The sequence below is a fragment of the Manis pentadactyla genome, chromosome 2 (genome assembly GCF_030020395.1).
Source record: "Manis pentadactyla isolate mManPen7 chromosome 2, mManPen7.hap1, whole genome shotgun sequence".
NCBI lineage: Eukaryota > Metazoa > Chordata > Mammalia > Pholidota > Manidae > Manis > Manis pentadactyla.
The window spans coordinates 160534866-160558087 of record NC_080020.1 but is presented as its reverse complement, the minus strand read 5'-3'; the positions used below and the strand labels follow the sequence as shown (position 1 = coordinate 160558087).

Genomic DNA, 23222 nt, shown 5'->3' with positions numbered 1-23222 from the left:
ATGGCTGGTGGTACCTGATACTGACATTCTAAAGTTCATGTGGGTAATTAAACAGTAAGAGCTTATAAATTTACCAAACTAATCCTGGTACAGGGAATCCATAGTACTAGATATCCAAGTATATAAATTTCCAATAATTAAGAGTGGAAGCTTCGGGTTGCAGCTATGATGGAATACCTTGCTGTAGACCAGTGCTCTTGCCCAGAAAACAAGAAATGCCAGGTAAAACACAAAATAATCCATTTGAAGACACAGGCAAGCTGCCAAGGCAGAGAAGCTTCTAGAATGGTATCGTAAGTGCTGATAATGACCAGAATTCTATCCTGTGAGAAAATAGTTAACAGTGTAGAGTATGAGATCTGAAATAAGCAGATACCTCCATAGAGTTGACTAGCATGCCTGAGATCTTTTAATCGCTTTGAAGACTCCCTCACTAATATTATGATCCCAATGGTCTCTGGATTAAACCTGTATTCAGGACCCATCCTCAGGGTGGAGTAGAGAGGAGGATGGGCAGGAGAGACCTTGAATATCTCTTCCTCATCTTTCCCACAGAGACCAACATTCCCCCTGGTTTTTGTTCTTTCTCTGCTTAATCCCAAATACTGTGTGGGAAGACTGTAGTCCCTGAGGTTCTGGTTTACTTTACCCAACTCCTGACATTAGATAAGAATTCACTCAGTATTCCTTTTTCTATCTGGAGTGAAGGTCAGTGACCTTGACCAGCTAAAGCTACAGACCAGGTAATACAACATATTCTAAGTGTCACTATGGCCGTCCTTACCCAGTGCCAGGACTCTGAAATGTCCTACATGGGCTGCTTCTCTCAAAAATGGCCTCAGGTCCTCTCTTCACTCCCCTTACTAAAAAAGATTCAAGAAAAGGCTGTTCTCTTCTCTCACTTCACCTCAACAGAAGATATTTTACCCCAAAGAGAAAGTTAAGTCCTGAATGTTTTGAAACTCCTTTAACTGATTTTTCAAAAAAGAAGTTAAGGTTTGGAGAAGACACTTTAGCTTAAAACATTTCTTCTGGCTGTTTAGAGCTATGCATTTACCCTTTAAATCAATAATTCCAATTCTAAGAATCTATCCCAAATATACCCTTGCAAAATAATAAATGCACAAGGCTATTGTTTACAGCATTTTTTTTTAAGTATCAAAAGACTGAAAACAACACAATGTCCATCCATAGGTGACTGGTGGACATATTGAGAGGGAATTTAACATGGGAAAATTGCTACAAAGTATTAAAAGAGCTAAAGGGTTAATGGGACAGTAGGGACACCCAGAGATAAGCAGGCAAGTACTACCATCTCCAGTACTACCAAAGGGATAAAGAAAAAAGATGGTATTAGCTGGGACTAGAACTTGTAGGAGATGTAGCCAGAGATGCAGCCATGGCAGAGGACAATGGGAAACCTCTCTTCTCCTTCAGCCCCCCACCTCCCACCCCTACAATTGTCTACCCCTGGCTGAACCTGACTGCAGCCAGTTAGCAAGAAAGCCTGGGTTTGCACAGGTCAGCCTGAGGAAAGTAAGAGGGCATAGAGTTTAACTTAGACTCTCAGAGACAGTTTCTATTAGTTGCCCCCCTTCCTCCTAATATGGGTTACACTTCCCTATTTCTTTGTATATCTCATAATTTTTCACAGAAAACTATGTATTCTATAATACGTTGCATTTTAACACTGATACTATATAATAAATTATAACACTGGGTTATGATTTTTCTCTCCTGACATTTGTTTTTGTTGCTTTGTTTGGTGATTGCCTAGGCTAACTGTAGAATTAGTCTCCCTGGTGGCTGGGAATGTCTCCACTCCTTTATTATTGTTGTGTTGTTCTTCCTTACTTTTGCACTTGACCTACTAGGGCTCACCTGTCTTTCTATGTAGCTTAGTGGTCAGCAGCAATTGGACAAAACAATGATTGGACTCTGATGTGTTCAGTCTATAAGGTTTCTCTTGTCTGTTGATGGATCTCTGTGTGGGGAAGAGACCACATTCAAAGCTCAAGCTGCTTCAAATTCTCCTAATTTTTCTTTCCCCTGGACGCTTTTGCATCTCTTCTGCACATGTGCAGCCTCGATGCTGGCCAGGAGCATGTGGAGGGCTTGCGCCCTCTCTGGTCTTGCCATGGATGTGTGCAATCTCAAATACTATACTTGACCCCAGCACAACCTCAGGCTAGTGGAGTCATTGGCAGAGACTGCCACACCCACTGGCTCTCCTGCCTGGGCATGGCCCATCTTTCCAAATCACGTGTGCCAGTGTGACCACAGCAGCAAAACTGCTAGTTGTCTCAGCCTGTCATGCTCTGTCATAATATTCACATCAGCCAAGCTTGGGGGGATGGGAGCAGTGCTGGTAAAGAACACTATAGGCTTCCACTAGCCTTAACAATTCTGCAGCTTTTCAAACAGAAATTCTTCTCAAATGATGGTATGCCTTTGGTAGATTTCCAGAGCATGGGAATAGTTGTTTTTGTCATTTTTGTTGAACTTCACACTTGCTCTTTGAGGAGGAGATTTGCTGACTTCCTTCCCCAGCTACACTCTGAAATCCTCCTTCATTCATCCAAAATATACCTATTAAATATTTTCTTGTGAAAGGTATTTTTCTGGGCACTGGGGATGTCCCCATAACTAACAGAGATCTAGTTCCTGGTTTTATGGAGCTTCTATTTAGCAGGGGAGATAACAAGTGACAATGTAAGTCATTATTTAAGTACAGACATAGTGAATGGCACAAAGCAAAGGTGTTTACGCTTCTGTTCTTGTATCATGCCATATTGAATAGTCGTAAATTCTAGAAAAGTTTTCCTTAGTAATGGTGATGATGTGCATAATTTTCTTGTTCCTGATTTTGACAGACATGCATCTAATGTGTGACCATTAAAGCAGATGTTTTTTAGAAATCATGTTGAAGAATTACATATTTTTTCCAGGTTTTCTAACATGTGAGTCCCTCAAAAATGTATGTTGAAAGTTATTAGATGTTTTTTTTAAGGAGAAGTAAAACTATCTTTGTTCACAGATGACATAATTTTGTACATAGAAAACTCAAAGACTCCATAAAAATTTTTTTTCATGGCCTAATAAATGAATTCAGCAGTTACAAGGTACAAGATCAACTAAAAAATCAGTTTCTATACACCAACAATGAAATAAACAAAAAGGAAATTAAGAAAACAATTTCACTTATGATAGTAATTGAGAAAATAAACTATTTAGGAATAAATGTAACCAAGTGGGTGAAAAGATGTGCAGACTGAAAATTACAAAGAGCAATGGGAATAAACATTTGGACTTCACTTTCCTCCATTCTGCCTATCTCTTACAGGTGCCTGTATTTGCAGAACAGGCAGGCAATGAGCAAAAGAAAACACTGATGCAGTTCACACAGATCAGTCCCTGGGGTACTGAGTGTGATGCAGAAAACAGTGAATCTGGAGAGCAAATGGAAGGTATCTAGCACATCTCATAATTCCAATGTCTGATGTTTTTGCAGGTATATTTCTGTTGCATGTTTTTCTATCAGCTTTTACTCATGGTACCTTCTTTCCTTGTTGTTTTGTTTTGTTTTTATTGGGAGCTTACAGTCCTTGGAATTTTATCTGTAATTTTTTTCAAGACCTGGATTAAAGTTGCATTTCTTCACAGAAATTTGCAAGTGCTTCTTCAGAGAGCCCTGTGGATCCATCGTCCAGGGATATTTTACATTAACATTTTGACTTGAGGTGTTTCAGACCACCAAGTTTGCATGAATTCAGGCTTCAGACCTCCATCAGGGCAATGCTTGTGATTCTGTATTCTCAGAAGAGCCCTTCTGTGCTCCATGCAGGCAGTTTTACTTGCAGTGCCCTGGGAAGGTGGGTTTATTTCCGGTGCCCTCTTACATTCAGGATGTAGCCCTTTGGGATCCTTGTCATATCCCTACTGTCCATCTCTGGTCTTAACCTGAGTTGTGGTGGAAGGTTCTGTAAAAACACTGCCTCAGTTTTGATTTCAGCCACAGTTTTGGGGGATAATTCTTAGCAAGCTCATGCTCTACTCATACTGACTGCATCCCACTTCAAGTGCACACATCCATTTTTCTGCTTTTGCTCCAGGACCTTGGTCAAAGCCAAGAAATCTGGTTGGTATGCATGCCAGGACAGCCCATAAGTGAGGAGGGAGTTGTGCCTCTGAAGGCAATCCTCCACAAACAGGAGAGAAAGCTGGTGGATAAATGCTCTAGCCTTTTGTCCTTCAGGTGGACCATTCTGGCAGGTTATCGGCTTCTCAAGATGCCCCTGCAGAATCTGTATGAGAACCACACACATTCATCTTTATATGGTTCCCCCACTTTCCCTTTCCAGTCCTTCCCCATCATTCACTCATTGTCTCTGCATTTGCCTGCCAAATAGACTGCCTGCAACCATGTTCCTTTTTTTAATTTACTTATATATTAACTTTTTTGGTATCATTAATCTACAATTACATGAAGAACCTTATGTTTACTAGGCTCCCCCCTTCACCAAGTCCCCCCCACATACCCCTTCACAGTCACTGTCCACCAGCATAGTAAGATGCTGTAAAATCACTATTTGTCTTCTCTGTGTTGTACAGTCCTCCCTGTACCCCCCACCCACATTATACATGCTAATTGTAATGCCCCCTTTCTTTTTCCCCGCTCTTATCCCTCCCTTCCCACCCATCCTCCCCAGTCCCTTTCCCTTTGGTAACTATTAATCCATTCTTGGGTTCTGTGATTCTGCTGCTGTTTTGTTCCTTCAGTCTTTCTTTGTTCTTATACTCCACATATGAGTGAAATCATTTGATACTTGTCTTTCTACGCCTGGCTTATTTCACTAAGCATAAAACCTCTAGCTCCATCCATGTTGTTGCAAATGGTAGGATTTTTTTTCTTCTTATGGCTGAATAATATTCCATTGTGTATATGTACCACATCTTCTTTATCCAATCATCTACTGATGGACGTTAAGGTTGCTTCCATTTCTTGGCTATTGTAAATAGTGCTGCGATAAACACAGGGGTGCATCTGTCTTTTTCAAACTGGGCTGCTGCATTCTTAGGGTATTTCTATTTTAAGCATTTTGAGGAACTTCCATACTGCTTTCCACAATGGTTTAACTAATTTACATTCCCACCAACAGTGTAGGAGGGTTCCCCTTTCTCCACAACCTTGCCAACATTTGTTGTTGTTTGTCTTTTGGATGGTGGCGATAATTACTGGTGTGAGGTGATATCGCATTGTGGTTTTAATTTGCATTTCTCTGATGACAAGCAATGTGGAGCATCTTTTCATGTGTCTGTTGGCCATCTGAATTTCTACTTTAGAGAACTGTCTTCTCCCATACTGTAGGATACCTTTTTGTTCTATTGATGGTGCCCTTTGCTGTACAGAAGCTTTTCAGCTTGATATAGTCCCACTTGTTCATTTTTGCTTTTGTTTCCCTTGCCTGGGGAGATATGTTCATGAAGAAGTCACTCATGTTTATGTCTAAGAGATTTCTGTCTATGTTTTTTTCTAAGAGTTTTATGGTTTCATGATTTACATTCAGGTCTTTGATCCATTTTGAATTTACTTTTGTGTGTGGGGTTAGACAGTGATCCAGTTTCATTCTCTTACATGTAGCTGTCCAATTTTGCCAGCACCATCTGCTGAAGAGACTGTCATTTCCCCATTGTATGTGCATGGCTCCTTTACCGAATATTAATTGACCATGATTGTTTGGGTTAATGTTTGGAGTCTCTATTCTGTTCCACTGGTCTGTGGCTCTGTTCTTGTGCCAGTACCAAATTGTCTTGATTACTGTGGCTTTGTAGTAGAGCTTGAAGTTGGGGAGTGAGATCCCCCCAAATTTATTCTTCCTCTCAGGATTGCTTTGGCTATTCGTGGTCTTTGGTGGTATTAGATGTTTTTTAACATCTCTTGAGATTTTCATATTTCATATTCATATTTCATTTTCATATTAGACCTTTTTGTATCATATTTTATCTTTCAAGATATTCTAATAGCAAAATACCTTGCATACTGAAGTAAGATATACTAGAAGAATGTGGAAAATCATTTAAATTTACTTGCATTTAAATTGCTGCTACTTTATTCAGTGTTTTATTGAAAGTGAGATTGGAGTATTATTTTGGGTCTACTGTTTTTCCATTTCAATTTTTTATATTTTTAAAAAATATTTTTGATGATTTTAAAATACTTTTCTGTGTACTGCAATTGTTAACATAAGATGGTTTTTGAAAGTGTGATGCAATTTAAACCAAAGGGAGGGAGAGAAACCAGGCAGTTCTCACCTATTACATTAGGGCAGGAATAGAACTTTGACCCTAGCTCATGAAACCCAAGCATTCTAATATGTCTTGAAAGGACTTTGTTTTTTCCCTTTATAAATAAAGTCTCTATGCTCCCCTCTCCTCAACTGAAAGGGGATTTCAAGATTATCTAGTTGAAAACATGGTTCTCTATCCCTTAAATAACCTTATGCTCTTAGAAGTTAATCTGGCTGGCTTTTTTTCTCAGTAATTTGAAGAGAGTTCTAAGTCACAGCAATGACAACCCCTTAGGATGGGAATGGTAGAGAAGTCCCTTTAGAAGAATTAGGGAAAACGTTGGGATTCCCATGGCACCAGTCAGCATGTTTATTACAACGCTTACCCCACCGAATTAAACTTATTTATTTACAGTGGATAATCCCCACTCGCCCACAGCACCGTGAAGGCAGTGACAGCTTCTCCATCAGGCCTCCATCCTCACATCATAATAGAGCTCCCAGCACATATAGTTCTCTATAAATTTCTATTATATGGAAAAAATGAACCAGGCCATAGAGGGCACCTAGCAATCTAAAAACCAATTCTTACCATTCCAATATCCCATTAAAAAGTCTAAATAAGAGATTTTATGGGGGCGCAGAGATGACCTAAAGACACTGGTAAAGGAGAAGAGCATGCAGGTGTCAAGGACTTCCACTGATGGGTGGATAGCTATTAAAAGGTACTCAGTGCTTCTACTAAGATTTCTTACCAAGAAGAGGGACAGCCTGTTTTCATGGAGATGTCATTAAATTCACAGAGATCTGTACAAACTATGTGTTCTCATGAGGGTCCACATCTAGTTGCATGAGCTCAAGGAAGCTGGGTCAATGGATTTTCTGTATTTCTGTCTTCCTGGCTGTAGAATATGAGAATGATTAGATCTTTTTGAGAGTCTGTTTTTATATCACATCTTTTGATGCCAAGATGAATTGAAAAACAAGCAAATACATTTCTCAAAGTTGTATTTTAAAATAAAAGATCAGATGACATATTTTTTATGGTAATAATAGTGAGTTGGGGACCGCCAAGTCTCTGGCCAGTTTTATGCACCCCATGAGTGGGAAATGTCTCCTAAAGGAAACAGAAACTGAATTCAGTCCCAAAATGTCAAGACTCTGTACCTGTCAGGAGAAGAAATGACTTTCGCTCTTGGTAATGTCGGACAGTAACTGACATATTATAATTTCAACAGTTTTGTCTTCCCAGTATTTGGGACCTGGATGTTGTTTTCTTATTTCTGCTTTGAAAGTACTTGATTTGGTTAATGTTCAACAATAGGGAATGGGAGAAGGAGAGAGATTGCAAATTGCAGCCACTTTTCTTCCACAGCCACAGGCTGTGATGTCAAAGAGTAAATGATAGAAGATGTCAGCTCTGCTATCTGCAAGCTTATGCTTTGCAATTTCCCTGAGGCCCCCTTGCCCTCTTACACCTTCTGAAACAAGCTGTGAATTTAAAGAGCATTTTGCACTGGTTACACTACAGTCTCACACAGAGTATTGTTAAACAGAAGCCTTCCCAGAAAATTCTGACCCTCTTATTTTTTGCCAAAGAGCATCAGAAGATGCTGATCTTGGGGTCATGGACCTTCTCCTTAGCAATTCTCTGAGAGAAGGAGGAAATTGGTGCCTTTGGATAAATACTCTTCCAAGTGCTTAAACAACAGCCCTTGTTAAGGGTCAGTGTGCAGCACACATCCTTGTTGGAGGGTGGGGAGGGCAGGAGAGAAGAAGGTAGAGGAGGAGAGTCAGGGAAGAAGTGAAATAGATTGGAACTGGCAGGGCGAGCCTGAGAGTGTTGGCTGATGGGAGGACCTGCAGAAGGGAAAGGAGAGAGGAGAAGGTACTAATGAGAACCATGTCTCCTCCGTACCTTTGCCTACTGTAGAGAGTCAGGGTTTTGCACAAAACTGTGTGTTCTCATAGGAATCCAGAGCTGACAGCTCTGTTTGTTTCACCGTACAAATGGTGGGACTTCGACTAATGCTAGCAAAGTTCTTTAATTTCTTCCGAGGAATAGCGTATACAGGAATTTTTTTTTTATTACACAGATCAATCATTAGACACAGCTTAGATGATATTATTCATGCAGTTAACCTGAGGCAAGTATGGTAATAGTTGCAGGAAGCAAGCAAGAATTACCCTCATAAACTTGGAGATTAAATTAAATCTTTTTGTTAAACTCATTTGTTGAAAAAATTATCGATTTTCCCAGTAATAATGTGATTCTGTGAATTGAATTTTATGTTATTTAGGGACTTCAGAGTAAAATTATTCCAAGGCTTATTTCTCTTGGATGAGGGGCTGTGAAATCTCATTTAGGATGGAGAATATTATAATTGCATAAATTACTCAGGGTTTGTGATACAAGATTTTTAAGACAAACGAATAGATTTTTGGCTTTTAAAAATTCAGAGAGTATGTGTGACTCCCCCATGAGATGAGTTTCTTTTCAGTCTCGCATCAGCTTTATTTCTTGGCTCTTCTGCTAATTTACCTCCCTATGCTACAAATATTTCTAAGGGAGACTGCATCATGCGCTTTCAGATTCTGCCAAGAAAAAGTGCTTCATTGCTCACAGTTACATTGATATCATTCAGATAGTTCCTACAATGGAACATAACTAAGAACAAGGTCCGTGCTGAGTTCTCACTAATAAATGTAAACACTGACTCTATAGTAGGATTGGCTTATAGGATAGAATAAGCAGTTAAACTAATGTCTGAAACTGTTTTAAAAAATGGGTACAGTCTCTAAGTAGAAATGGTCTTAGTCTAGATTTCCCCAGTACGTCAAGTCGAAGATATCTCACCTGTAGATAGTTTATTTTGGGGAAACAGTTCCTGGGATAGAAGTAAAGGACACAAGGAAGGAAGGAAAAACAACCCAAGTGTTTGTTAATCAAGCTTTTCATCACTATAGGCAGCTGTGGCTCAGCCCACTTGGGACTATCTGAGGAACCATTTATAGTTCACCTTAGAATTATTCACTACAGGAATTTTTCTCAAGCAACTTCTCTCTCCCCGTGGTTGATATCCACTGGGGTATAAGTCTCTGTCCCTTCTTGGTGTGTCCAGATGGGGGAAGCCTGGGCGGGTGTCAGACAGCATCCAGGAGGAGGTGTTGAACTTTTCACTGGGTCATGCATTGATCTCCTGACCTTGGTGAGCATCTTAGGACCATCATTTTGAACTCTCTATCAGGTAAGTAATTTATTTTCATTTTATTAAAATCTGTTTCTGGAGCTGTGCCTTATTCTTGTGCCTGGAACATATTTCTCTGTTTCTTCATTTTCCATGACTTTCCATGTTGGTTTTCATGCATGAGATGAAACAGCCACCTTGCCCAGTCTCGACAGCACGGTCTCGTGTGGAAGACAAACCTTGCTAGTCAGCCGGGCCTGAGTTTCTACTTGTCTCTCAAAACTTGGTGCTCCTCTAAGCCACCTTCTTGGTTCTGGGAGGCTCCCAGAACTGAGCCAAGGCCATGAGTGTCCCTCGCGGCCAATGAGCGAACGGCGCCGTGGAGCAGGCGGCCATTGGGCGCGCGCGCAAGTCCGCGCTGCGTAGTAGGTCTAGGCGCCGCCGCTGCCATATTCAAGAGTCAGTAGCTTCGTGAGCGCCATCGGTAGAGGAATCTCCTGCAGCTCCCTCCGTGCTGCGGTCCGTCGGCCCAGTCCCGGGGCCTCCGGCCTGCCGCCCGGTCCGCGCAGAGAGCCCGGCGGAGCCCAGCTGGTGGACCCGTGCTGTGCTCGGCTGCGCCTTCCTCCCAGCGCGCAGGAGCCAGCGGCACCGACCTCGCCCCTCGGCCTCGGATCTCCTCCTCGCGCCCGCTGGGCTCCCGGCGCCTCACTCACCGCTTCGCGCCTCTCCCGCGGCGGGCGGAGGACGGCAATCGGCTCGGACTTGGAGCCGTTGCCCCGGCCGGACCTGCGCCCGTCCAGCTCGGCCGCCTCCAGCCTGGCGCCGTCCGGCGGCGCGACCGGGACCACCACCGCCGCCGCCGCGGGGCAGCCGCGGAGGAGCAGTTCGTCTACCGCAGCGGGTGGGGCAGCATGTCCCCCGCCGACCGCATCGCCAAGGCCGCCGAGAGCCCTGCCGGGAAGCGGCTTCCGTCGCCGCGAACTTGCGACGGAGCGTCAGGAGCGGGCCCCGCTTCAGGGGTGAAGGCGACAGCGACGGCTCTGCTGGTCGGAAGGTACGTGGCCGCGCGGCGTGGCGGGGCCCGGACGGGGAGTGGAGACCCCTGCCTCCGCCTGCGGGCGCGGTGGAGCCGTGGAGGGGGCGGCAGTGCGAGGTCTCGGCGGGCACTGCGTGGCTCGCGGGGCCGGGAGCGGCCGACGCAGGTGGGGCCTCGCTAGTCCCGGCTGGGGGCCGCGCCGCCGACCTGCCCCTGCCGCCCGGGACGGGGCCGCAGGCAGAGGTGCCGGGGGTCGCGCAGACGGGGAGGCCGGCGGGCGTCTTGCCGTGTGTGGAGTTTTTCGGCGGCGGCCTCGATGGCGAGGGCCGGGCGAGCTGAGGGTCCGCGGCGGGGCGGTGGGGGAGAGGCCGCCGGAGGCAGCGCCTTCAAGATTAAAAGTTTTTTCATGAGGTATCTGTCGTACTTGTCATTTGGGATTACCGATTCAGTTTCCTTGCTGGTCATTGGTCTGTTCAGATTTTGTTTCTTCCTGGGTCAGCCTTGGGAGGTTGCATTTTCCTAGAAAGTTGACCATTTCTTCTAGGTTATCCACTTTGTTACCATATAATTTTTCATTGTATTCTCTTATAATTCTTCATATTACTGTGGTGTCAGTAGTGATTTTTCCTTTCTCATTTCTGATTCTGTTCATGTGCGTAGACTCTTTTTTTCTTGATAAGTCTGGCTAGGGGTTTATCTATTTTGTTTATTTTCTCGAAGAACCAGCTCCTGCTCTCATTGATTCTCTCTATTGTTTTATTCTTCTCGATTTTATTTACTTCTGCTTTAATCTTTATTATGTCCCTCCTTCTACTGACTTTGGGCCTCATTTGTTCTTCTTTTTCTAGTTTAGTTAATTGTGACTTTAGACTGTTCATATGGGATTGTTCTTTCTTGAGGTAGGCCTGTGTTGCAATATACTTCCCTCTTAGCACCGCCTTTGCTGCGTTCCCACAGATTTTGAGTTGTTGAATTATTGTTGTCATTTGTTTCCATGTATTGCTTGATCTCTGTTTTTATTTGGTCATTGATCCACTGGTTATTTAGGAGCATCTTGTTAAGCCTCCATGTGATTGTAGGCCATTTCGTTGTCTTTGTGTAATTTATTTCTAGTTTCATACCCTTGTGGTCTGAGAAGCTGGTTGGTACAATTTCAATCTTTTTGAATTTACTGAGGCTCTTTTTGTGCCCTAGTATACGATCTATTCTTGAAAACGTTCTGTGTGCACTTGAGAAGAATGTGTATCCTGCTGCTTTTGAGTGGAGAGTTCTGTAGATGTCTGTAAGGTCCATCTATTCTAATGTGTTGTTCAATGCCTCTGTCTCCTTACTTATTTTCTGTCTGGTTGATCTGTTCTTTGGAGTGAGTGGAGTGTGGAAGTCTCCTAAAATGAATGCATTGCATTCTATTTCCCCTTTTAATTCTGTTAGTATTTGTTTCACATATGTAGGTGCTCCTGTGTTGGGAGCATAGATATTTGTAATGGTTATATCCTCTTGTTGGATTGACCCCTTTATCATTATGTAATGTCCGTCTTTGTCTCTTGTGACTTTCTTTGTTTTAAAGTTATTTTGTCCGATACAAGTACTGCAACACCTGCTTTTTTCTCCCTATTAGTTGCATGAAATATTTTTCCATCCCTTGACTTTTAGTCTGTGTATGTCTTTGGGTTTGAAGTGAGTCTCTTGTAGGCAGCATATAGATGGGTCTTGTTTTTTTATCCAGTCAGTGACTCTATGTCTTTTGATTGGTGCATTCAGACCATTTGCATTTAGGGTGATTATCTCTACGTATGTACTTATTGCCATTGCAGGCTTTAGATTTGTGGTTATCAAAGGTTAAAGGGTACCTTCCTTACTATCTAAGAATCTAACTTAACTCACTTAAGTATGCTATTACAAACACAATCTAAAGGTTGTTTTTCTTCCCCTCCTCATCCTTTATATATTAGGTATGATATTCTGTACTCTTTGTTTATCCATTTTTATTACCTCTGGTGACAGCTACTTAACCTTAGAAACACTTCCATCTATAGCAGTCCCTCCAAAATACACTGTAGAGATGGGTGGTGGGAGCTAAATTCTCTCAGCTTTTGCTTATCTGGGAATTGTTAAATCCCTTCTTCAAATTTAAATGATAATCTTTTTTTTATTTTTATTTTTATAAATTTGTTATACATTTTTGTATGATTAATCTACAATTACATGAGCAACATTATCTTTACTAGACTCCCCCCATCATCAAGTTCCCCCCACAGACCCCTTTACAGTCAGTGTCCATCAGCATAGAAGATGCTATAGAATCACTACTTGTCTTCTCTGTTATACAGCCCTCCCCGTGCCCCCCGCCCCTAAATTATGTCTGCTAATAGTAATGCCCCTTTTTTTCTGCTTATCCCTTCCTTCCCACACCCATCCTCCCTAGTCCCTTTCCCTTTGGTAATTGTTAGTCCATTCTTGGGTTCTGTGAGTCTGCTGCTGTTTTATTCGTTCAGTTTTTTTTTGTTGTTCTGATACTCCACAGATGAGTTAAATCATATGATACTTGTCTTTTTCCGCCTGGCTTATTTCCCTGAGCATAATACCCTCTAGCTCCATCCATGTGGTTGCAAATGGTAGGATTTGTTTCCTTCTTATGGCTGAATAATATTCCATTGTGTATATGTACCACATCTTCTTTATCCATTCATCTACTGATGGACATTTAGGTTGCTTCCATTTCCTGGCTATTGTAAATAGTGCTGCGATAAACACAGGGGTGCATATGTCTTTTTGAAACTGGGCTGCTGCATTCTTAGGGTAAATTCCAGGAGTGAAATTCCTGGGTCAATTGGTATTTCTATTTTGAGATTTTTGAGGAACCTCCATACTGCTTTCCACAGTGGTTGAACTAATTTACATTTGCACTGGCAGTGTAGGAGGGTTCCCCTTTCTCCACATCCTCGCCAAAATTTGTTGTTGTTTGTCTTTTGGATGGTGGCCATCCTTACTGGTGTGAAGTGATCTCATTGTGGTTTTAATTTGCGTTTCTCTGATGATTAGAAATGTGAAGCCTCTTTTCATGTACCTGTTGGCCATCTGAATTTTTTGGAGAAGTGTCTGTTCAGATCCTGTGCCCATTTTTTTAATTGGAGTATTTGCTTTTTGTTTGTTGTGGTGCATGATTTCTTTATATATTTTGGATGTCAACCCTTTATCGGATTTGTCATTTATGAATATATTCTCCCATACTGTAGGTTGCCTTTTTGTTCTATTGATGGTGGTCTTTGCTGTACAGAAGCTTTTCAGCTTGATATAGTCCCACTTGTTCATTTTTGCTTTTGTTTCCCTTGCCCAGGGATATATGTTTATGAAGAAGTTCCTCATATTCATGTCCAGGAGATTTTTTCCTATTTTTTTTCTAAGAGTTTTATGGTTTCATGAGTTACATTCAGGTCTTTGATCCATTTTGAATTTACTTTTGTGTATCGGGTTAGACAGTGATCCAGTTTCATTCTCTTACATATAGCTGTCCAATTTTTGCCAACACCATCTGTTGAAGAGGCTGTCATTTCCCCATTGTATGTGCATGGCTCCTTTATTGAATATTAATTGACCATATATGTTTGGGTTAATGTTTGGAGTCTCTATTCTGTTCCACTGGTCTGTGTCTCTGTTCTTGTGCCAGTACCAAATTGTCTTGATTACTGTGGCTTTGTAGTAGAGCTTGAAGTTGGGGAGCGAGATTCCCCCCCAACTTTATTCTTCCTTCTCCGGATTGCTTTGGCTATTCAGGGTCTTTGGTGGTTCCATATGAATTTTAGAACTATTTGTTCCAGTTTGTTGAAGAATGCTGTTGGTAATTTGATAGGGATTGCATCAAGTCTGTATACTGCTTTGGGCAGGATGGCCATTTTGACGATATTAATTCTTCCTAGCCAAGAGCGTGGGATGAGTTTCCATTTGTTAGTGTCCTCTTTAATTTCTGTTAAGAGTGTCTGATTGTTTTCAGGGTATGGTAGGTCTTTCATTTCCTTGGTTAGGTTTATTCCTAGGTATTTTATTCTTTTTGATGCAATTGTGAATGGAATTGTTTTCCTGATTTCTCTTTCTGCTAGTTCATCGTTAATGTATAGGAAAGCAACAGATTTCTGTGTATTAATTTTGTATCCTGCAACTCTGCTGAATTCAGATATTAGTTCTAGTAGTTTTGGAGTGGAGTCTTTAGGGATTTTTATGTACAGTATCATGTCATCTGCAAATAGTGACAGTTTGACTTGTTCTTTACCAATCTGGATTCCTTGTATTTCTTTGTTTTGTCTGATTGCCATGGCTAGGACCTCCAGTACTATGTTGAATAACAGTGGGGGAGTGGGCATCCCTGTCTTGTTCCCCATCTTAGAGGAAAAGCTTTCTGCTTCTCGCTGTTAAGTATGATGTTAGCTGTGGGCTTGTCATATACGGCCTTTATTATGTTGCGGTACTTGACCTCTATACCCATTTTGTTGAGAGTTTTTATCATGAATGGATGTTGAGTTTTGTCGAATGCCTCTTTTGGCACATATGGAGATGGTCGTGTGGTTTTTGTCCTCCTTTTTGCTGATGTGGTGGATGATGTTGATGGACATTATAATACTGTACCATCCTTGCATCCCTGGAATAAATCCTACTTGATCATGATGGATCATCTTTTCGATGTATTTTTGAATTTGGTGTGCTAATATTTTGTTGAGTATACTTTGCATCTATGTCAGTGATATTGGTCTGTAATTTTCTTTTTCTGTGGTGTCTTTGCCTGGTTTTGGTGTTTAAGGTGATGCTGGCCTCGTAGAATGAGTTTGGAAGTATTCCTTCCTCTTCTACTTTTTGGAAAAGTTTAAGGAGGATGAGTATTAAATCTTCACTAAATGTTTGATTAAAGTCAGTGGTGAAGTCATCTATCTCTTCACCACTGGTGTTTTGTTCTTAGGTAGGTTTTTGATTACCAGTTCAATTTTGTTGCTAGTAATTGGTCTGTTCAGATTTCTGTTCTTTCTGGGTTAGCCTTGGAAGGTTGCATTTTTCTAGAAAGTTGTCCATTTCTTCTAGGTTATCCAGTTGGTTAGCATATAATTTTTCATCATATTCTCTAATAATTCTTTGTATTTCTGTGGTTTCCATAGTAATTTTTCCTTTCTCATTTCTGATTCCGTTTATGTGTGCAGGCACTCTCTTTTTCTTGATTAGTCTGTCTAGGGGTTTATCTATTTTGTTTATTTTCTCAAAGAATCATCTCCTGCTTTCATTGATTCTTTGTATTGTTTTATTCTTGATTTATTTATTTCTGCTCTAATCTTTATTATGTTCCTCCTTCTGCTGACTTTGGGCCTCATTTGTTCTTCATTTTCTAGTTGTGGTAATTGTGAGTTTAGATTTTTTAATATAGGATTGTTTTTCTTTCCTGAGGTAAGCCTGTATTGCAATATACTTCCCTCTTAGCACTGCCTGGTCTGTGTCCCACAGATTTTGTGTTGTTGAATTATTGTTGTCATTTGTGTCCATATATTGCTTGATCTCTGTTTTTATTTGGTCATTGATCCATTGGTTATTTAGGAGCATGTTGTTAAGCTTCCATGTGATGGTAGGCTTTTTCGTTTTATTTGTGTGATTTATTTCTAGTTTCATACCCTTGTGGTGTGAGAAACTGCATCATTTTTGGGGGCTCGTCCGGGATAACTTCAGAGGTGAGTATTAGCATCCAAGCCTGCCTTTTCTTTCACTGTCCTTATAGAAGGAAGCTGTCTGTGGCACACAACATCGGGTGCTTGTCAGCCACTTAAATGGGACTAGCCCAGCTGCCGATCTCAACGTCTCGAGTGACAGGTTCCCCTGTGTCTCCCTCAGTGGATCCCCCTTCTCCCTTGGGAGCCGGGAAAGTCACCTGAGTGGAGGCCGTGATTCCCCTTCAGAGGCATCTCCCTGGATGCGAGGGACTGAGGAAGGCCGTGGGCAACTGCGAGAGCCTAGGCTGAGGCTACACTTAAGGGGCTTCTCAAAGGCCCACGTGTCTGGAATCAGACCCCGACAGCCCGACTGGGTATCCATGAGGAGTGTCTCTCTTTCTGTCTCTCTTTGACTTCCAGCCTGCTTCTTCAGGCCGCCCTGGCCTCTGAGTGAGGCAGGGGGCGTCCCTAACTCTCTTCTAACTTCATCAACGTCACGGAACCGGATCCTCTAGAGAAAGACAAATGCCATATAATTTCGCTTACATGTGGAATCTAGAAAAATACAAAAGAAACAAGCAAACAAAAGAGAACTAGACCCATAAATATTGACAATAGACTGTTGATAACCATAAGGAGGGAAACAGGAGGATGGGTGAAATATTGAAGGGAATAAAGAGGTACAAACTTCAAATTATAAAATATATTAGTCATAGGGTTGCAAATACAACATGGAGAATATAACCAGTCATACCATAATATCTTGGTATGGTAATGGGGGTGATTACACTTACTATGGTGAGCATTTAGTAATATACGTAATTATCAAGTCACTATGTTATACGTCTGAAACTGATATAATATTTTATATCAACTATATTCCAATAAAAAGAAAGAAAAGTATAGGCTGATATCTCTGATCACAATATTAAAAAGATATTTGCACCCCATGTTCATTGCAGCAGCATTTACAATAACTAAGACATGAAACAACCTAAGTGTACATTAGCAAATGAACTGATAAAGAAAATGTGAGATATGTATGGAATGGAATGTTGTTCAGCCATAAAAAAGAAGAAAATCTTATCATTTGCACTAACGGGGACGGACCTTGAGGGCATTGTGCTAAGTGGAATAAGTCAGAAAAGAAAGACAAATACTGTATGATCTCAGTCATATGTGGAATGTAAAGCTGAACTCATTGAAACAGTGGAATGGTGGTTGCAGGAGCTGGGGGCTGTAGAGAATGGGGAAATATTGGTCAAAGGGTACAGACTTAACAGGTTATAAGATGAATTAGTTCTAGGGATCTAATTTACATGATGGTGACTGTCACTAACAATACTATATTATTCACTTGAAAATTGCTAAGTGAGTAGATCTAAAATGTTCTCACCACACACAAAAGAGATAATTATATGAGGGGAAGGATATGTTAACTAGCCTCATTGTGGTAATCATTTTGCAATATGTATATGTGTATCAAATAATGACATTGTGCACCTTAACCTTATGTAATGATATATGTTAATTTATGTCAATAAAGCTTGGAAATATTTTTTAAATTTTGCCACCCATAGGTAATCATTAAAAATAGAAACATGTTGCGAATGTATAAAGACATGCATGCAAATAGCAACCAAATTTAGCATAATGATTACTCAGCAGGCTGAGGGAGAGAAGAATGGGATACATGGAGATATTCCACCATACATATAAATACATACAGTGTTTCATTTCTTAAGCTTGTTACTTTAGTGTATATTATAATATTTGTTATGCCTTTTTGGATATCCGATATACTTAGAATACACATTTGGTTCTTTTTTACGTCAGAAATTTCCCATTGATTAGAATATGTATTATTTAGCTCGAATTTTCTTCAATTTCTAATTTATATTAGCCCATCTCAGATATAATTCAAAGCATAAAAATTATCTAATAATCCTAATCTTTATTTTAAATCTTTAATAAATATTTAGCTGCCCAATAACCATGTATTGACCATTTACTCTATGTGAGGTGTTATAGAGACAAAATAGAGACAGTAACCCTGCTTTGGGGGATCTAGCAATTTAATGAAGAAGACCAGCATGTGAATAATTGTAGCGTGTGTGGCTCTGGGAGAAAGAGAGTTCCCCACCTGGGTCAAGTTCCTTATGAATCTGGTAATATTGAAGGAAGACAAGAGAAATTGTAGGTTGGGAGTTAAAGCTTTATTTCTCACTGCTCAGTCTCTCTCCCCTGGCTCCGAATCTCATCTGCTCTAGTCTCTTTCTCCCAGTGTGCTCTGCCCCCTCTTGCTGGGCCACCCTACCCAGCTCTCCCTGTCTGGCCATGGCATGCTTCACCTCTCCCCACCCATTCTTGGAGGAACTCCGTGAGTGGGTTCCTGGTGACTGGAGGGCAGCTGACCAATTATGTACCAGGAATGGAGGGGAGGAGAGAGTGGCGGCTTCCTCTCCACCCCTTACCCAGGATAGGCAATCTTGTGACTAAACATCACAGTGATATGCAAACAGGCTCTTATACATATACATATACATATATATATATATATATATATATATATATATATATATATATACACACACACATACATACATACACACACACACAGTGGACACTATCAAGGCCACATGGAATTCTGGTTGAAAACTTCCATTTTCCCCATGGCATAAAATGCATAGTAAAAGGAACTAATGAATGGGGTCATGAACTAGGAGCAGCACTGTTAGGCATTCTAGATATGTTAAAGCAATGTGTGGCAAAGTATTAACTGTTTCAAAATTTTGGATTCTCTACAGACTATCCAAATGAGGAGGAGGATACTGCTTGTCTTAGTTCTAACAAGCTGGTGTTATAATTCTGCCTATTAGTCTAGCTCTAAAGAATTTTCAGTTGGTTTTCTGGACACTTGACATCTATTGCTCACTTTGTTTCAGTTACGGAATTTAGGTACATTCTTAGTTTTCTACAGAACAAGCAGTTAATTATTCAGGGAATAATAATTTTTTTGTATCATTAATGCACAATTACATGGGCAACATTGTAGTTACTAGATTCGCCCCATTATCAAGTCCCCACCGCATACCCCTTTACAGTCACTGTCCATCAATGTAGTAAGATGCTATAGAGTCACTACTTGTCTTCTCTGTGCTATCCTGCCTTTCCTGTAACCCCCTCTACATTATGTGTGCTAATCATAATGCCCCTTATTCCCCTTCTCCCTCCCTTCCCACCACCACCCACACGCACCCAGTCCCTTTCCCTTTGGCAACTGTTATTCCATTCTTGGGTTCTGTGAATCTGCTGCTGTTTTGTTCCTTCAGTTTTTGCTTTGTTCTTATACTCCACAGATGAGTGAAATCATTTGGTACTTGTCTTTCTCTGCCTGGCTTATTTTACTGGGCATAATACCCTCTAGCTCCATCCATGTTGTTGCAAATGGTGGGATTTGTTTTCTTCTTAGGGCTGAATAATATTCCATTGTGTATATGTACCACGTCTTTATCCATTCATGAACTGATGGACACTTAGGTTGCTTCCATATCTTGGTTATTGTAAATAGTGCTGTGATAAACAAAGGGGTGCATATGTCTTTTTGAAACTGGGATCCTGCATTCTTAGGGTAAATTCCTAGGAATGGAATTCCTGGGTCAAATGGTATTTCTATTTTGAGTTTTTTGAGGAACCTCCATACTGCTTTCCACAATGGTTGAACTAGTTTACATTCCCACCAGCAGTGTAGGAGGGTTCCCTTTTCTCCGCATCCTTGCCAGCATTTGTTGTTTCTATTCTTTTCGATGTTGGCCATCCTAACTGGTGTGAGGTGATATCTCATTGTGGTTTGAATTTGCATTTCCCTGATAATTAGCAATGTGGAGCATCTTTTCATGTGCCTGTTGGCCATCTGAATTTCTTCTTTGGAGAAATGTCTGTTCATATCCTCCACCCATTTTTTAATAGGGTTATTTGCTTTTTTAGGTGTCAAGGTGTGTGAGTTCTTTATATATTTTGGATGTTAACCCCTTGTTGGATATGTCATTTACAAATATATTCTCCCATACTGTAGGATGCCTTTTTGTTCTGCTGATGGTGTCCTTTGCTGTACAGAAGCTTTTTAGTTTGATGTAGTCCCATTTGCTCATTTTTTATTTTGTTTGCCTTGTCCAAGGAGATGTGTTCAGGGAAAAGTTGCTCATGTTTATATTTAAGAGGTTTTTGCCTATGTTGTCTTCTAAGAGTTTTATGGTTTCATGACTTACATTCAGGTCTTTGATCCATTTTGAGTTTACTTTTGTGTATGGATTTAGACAATAATCCAGTTTCATTCTCTTGCATGTGGCTGTCCAGTTTTGCCAACACCAGCTGTTGAAGAGGCTGTCATTTCCCCCATTGTATATCCATGGCTCCTTTATCGTATATTAATTGACTATATTCGTTTGGGTTTATATCTGGGCTCTCTAGTTTGTTGCATTGGTCTGTGGGTCTGTTCTTGTGCCAGTACCAAATTGTCTTGATCACTGTGGCTTTGTAGTAGAGCTTGAAGTTGGGAAGCGAGATGTCCCCTGCTTTATTTTTTCTTCTCAGGATTGCTTTGGCTATTCGGGGTCTTCTCTGGTTCCATATTAATTTTAGAATTATTTGCTTCAGTTCGTTGAAGAGTGCTGTTGGTATTTTGATAGGGATTGCACTGAATATGTAGATTGCTTTAGGATGGCCACTTTGACAATATTAATGCTTCCTCTCCATGAGCATGGGATGTGTTTCCATTTCTTGGTATCTTCTTTAATTTCTCTTATGAGTGTCTTGTAGTGTTCAGAGTATAGGTCTTTCACCTCCTTGGGTAAGTTTATTCCTTGGGTATTTTATTCACTTATATGTGGAGTTTGAAAAACAAAATGAACACACAAATGAAACAAATAGATTCATAAACACAGAATGGACAGTTGGTTAATATGGGGGTGAGGGTGAAATACGTGAAGGGAATTAAAAGGCAAACTTTAAGTTATAAAATAATTTAGTCACAGGGATGGAAAAATAGCATAGGGAGTATAGCTCACAATATTTTAATATGTTTGGATGGTGACAGATGACAACTACACTTATCATGGTGAACTTTAAATAATGTGTATAATTGATGAATCACTAAGGTGTACTGCTGAAGCCAATATATGTAATACTGTATATAAACTATATTTCAGTAAAAGAAATTACCATAAAATAGCCACAAAAAAAGTGAGGCCCCATTGTGGGTTTATGTAATTATACAGTTATTTTTAAGATTTTCTTGACAATTTATGTGGATCCAAGAATGTGATACAGGAAAAAAGGAGCCCTGTCTACTTTGATGGGGAGAGGTGGTAGGGCGGGAAGTACAAGACAGAGAAAGGAGGGCTTCTCGTCTAAGCACAGAGGACATGAAATATAATGCTGCCAGGAAAATGGCAAACTGCTAGAGGTTTCCCTCAAACTCTTGGTATTTAATTCTTATAAAAGTTTATGTTGACCTTGGATGTAATAAGTACCCCTCATCAGGCTCCAAGATACCATTGAGCAATTTTATGCACTTCTTTTTCTTAAAGAAATGTGCAACTTAAGTTTATTACAAATGTTGTACCTAATTAGGTTGAACCATACGAAATCACTGATGTTCAACCATTTCTGACCTACAAAAACAGCAGGTCCCTATGTTTCCAGTGTTTCTGTCCCCTTTAATAAGTATACACAAATACCATATCTAACTTCTCATTTTCCTCTGCCTAACTACACTTGCTTGATAATTTTGCAGTATTACATGTGTTTTCAGCAAAACTATTCTAGCATTTTCCTGAACATGTAAGTGTTCCTATGAAGTTTAAAGGGATGCCCTTTACTAATATCAGAAAATTGATCTGAACTGATTAACTAGAAAGTGCTTCAAAGTTAGAAGCAAACATGCTAACCTTGTTGGTAAGATGATGGAAATGAGAAAATAAAATACTGCCTTAGTTCCTGGGAGATTTCTTTCACCATGTTGTCGCTCATTGAACATTGCTTTATTGTTCTGTCTTTTAAGTAGGTCTGTGGGGGCACATCTATTTCTTTTACTTGTTTTTAGGTCTCTTGTTCTGCTTGGTTTGTTTATATATTTGAGAGTAAATTAATATGCATTTTCTTTAATCAACCATTTTTTTCTCTTAGCTTGATAATATGTAGGAGGTAGAAAGAAGTATAAGATATTCATTTATTCCTTCAATTATAAAATTTTTAATTCTACCTGGTACATAGGCTGGGCACTGATCCTGACAAGGAGCAGTCGCAACAGGCCTTAGGTAAGGGGCGGCTGTGCTACCCATTAGACCCATACGGACGGTTCCAAATGTTCTTTTTGTACAACTTACTTTCTTAACTATATTTCAATTTCTGGTCTATTGTAAAAATTCCTTACAGTTCAGGTATTTATGGAACAAATGACCATTAGTTATAAAAATACTTTACTTTGGGAAAAGCAAATACTGTTTTTGAAACTCAAGAGCATAATCATAGTGATAGGACAGTATTTCCTAATATACCAATCTTGACAACTAGCAAAAATGCAACTAGAAAAATTTGCAACACTAATATTAACATCAGACTTTCAAGCATTGCTTTCTTTTGGAAAAAAAATTATAAGATTAAAGAAATTCAAGATACTTAGATTTCATTTTTTCAAAAGTGGCTTTCCAGATTTTATATTCTGGAAAAAAATTATAAAATTACCTAAACCTAAGTCTTAACAAATTAAGACACAGTATAATTAATATTGAATGACTTAGGGGCATCACTGCTGAAATTTTACCCCCTAAATTAAGGAAATTTGACCAGGAGTGCTTCTGGCCTATATTATGGCATCCATTTTCAAACTTTCTTTCTTCTTTTTAACAGAATTGTTATTCCTGTATGTGGACTGCACACTCTGCCTTAGTTTGGGAGCTATTAACATCTATCAGGATCAATTGTACATACCTGAACTAAGAAAAATTTACTTGACAACTCTAATGGCTGT

The 23222-nt window shown here is 40.3% G+C and overlaps 1 protein-coding gene across 1 annotated transcript in view; it reads left to right on the top strand.

Moving 5' to 3' along the window:
* Positions 1 to 23222, top strand: part of LOC130682676 (vasodilator-stimulated phosphoprotein-like) — a 179091-nt gene that overhangs the window by 22578 nt on the left and 133291 nt on the right. The window contains exon 3 of the mRNA XM_057497534.1: positions 9952 to 10529. Within this exon, the coding sequence (XP_057353517.1) occupies positions 9952 to 10529 (578 nt within the window). The remainder of the gene's footprint in view (positions 1 to 9951; positions 10530 to 23222) is intronic.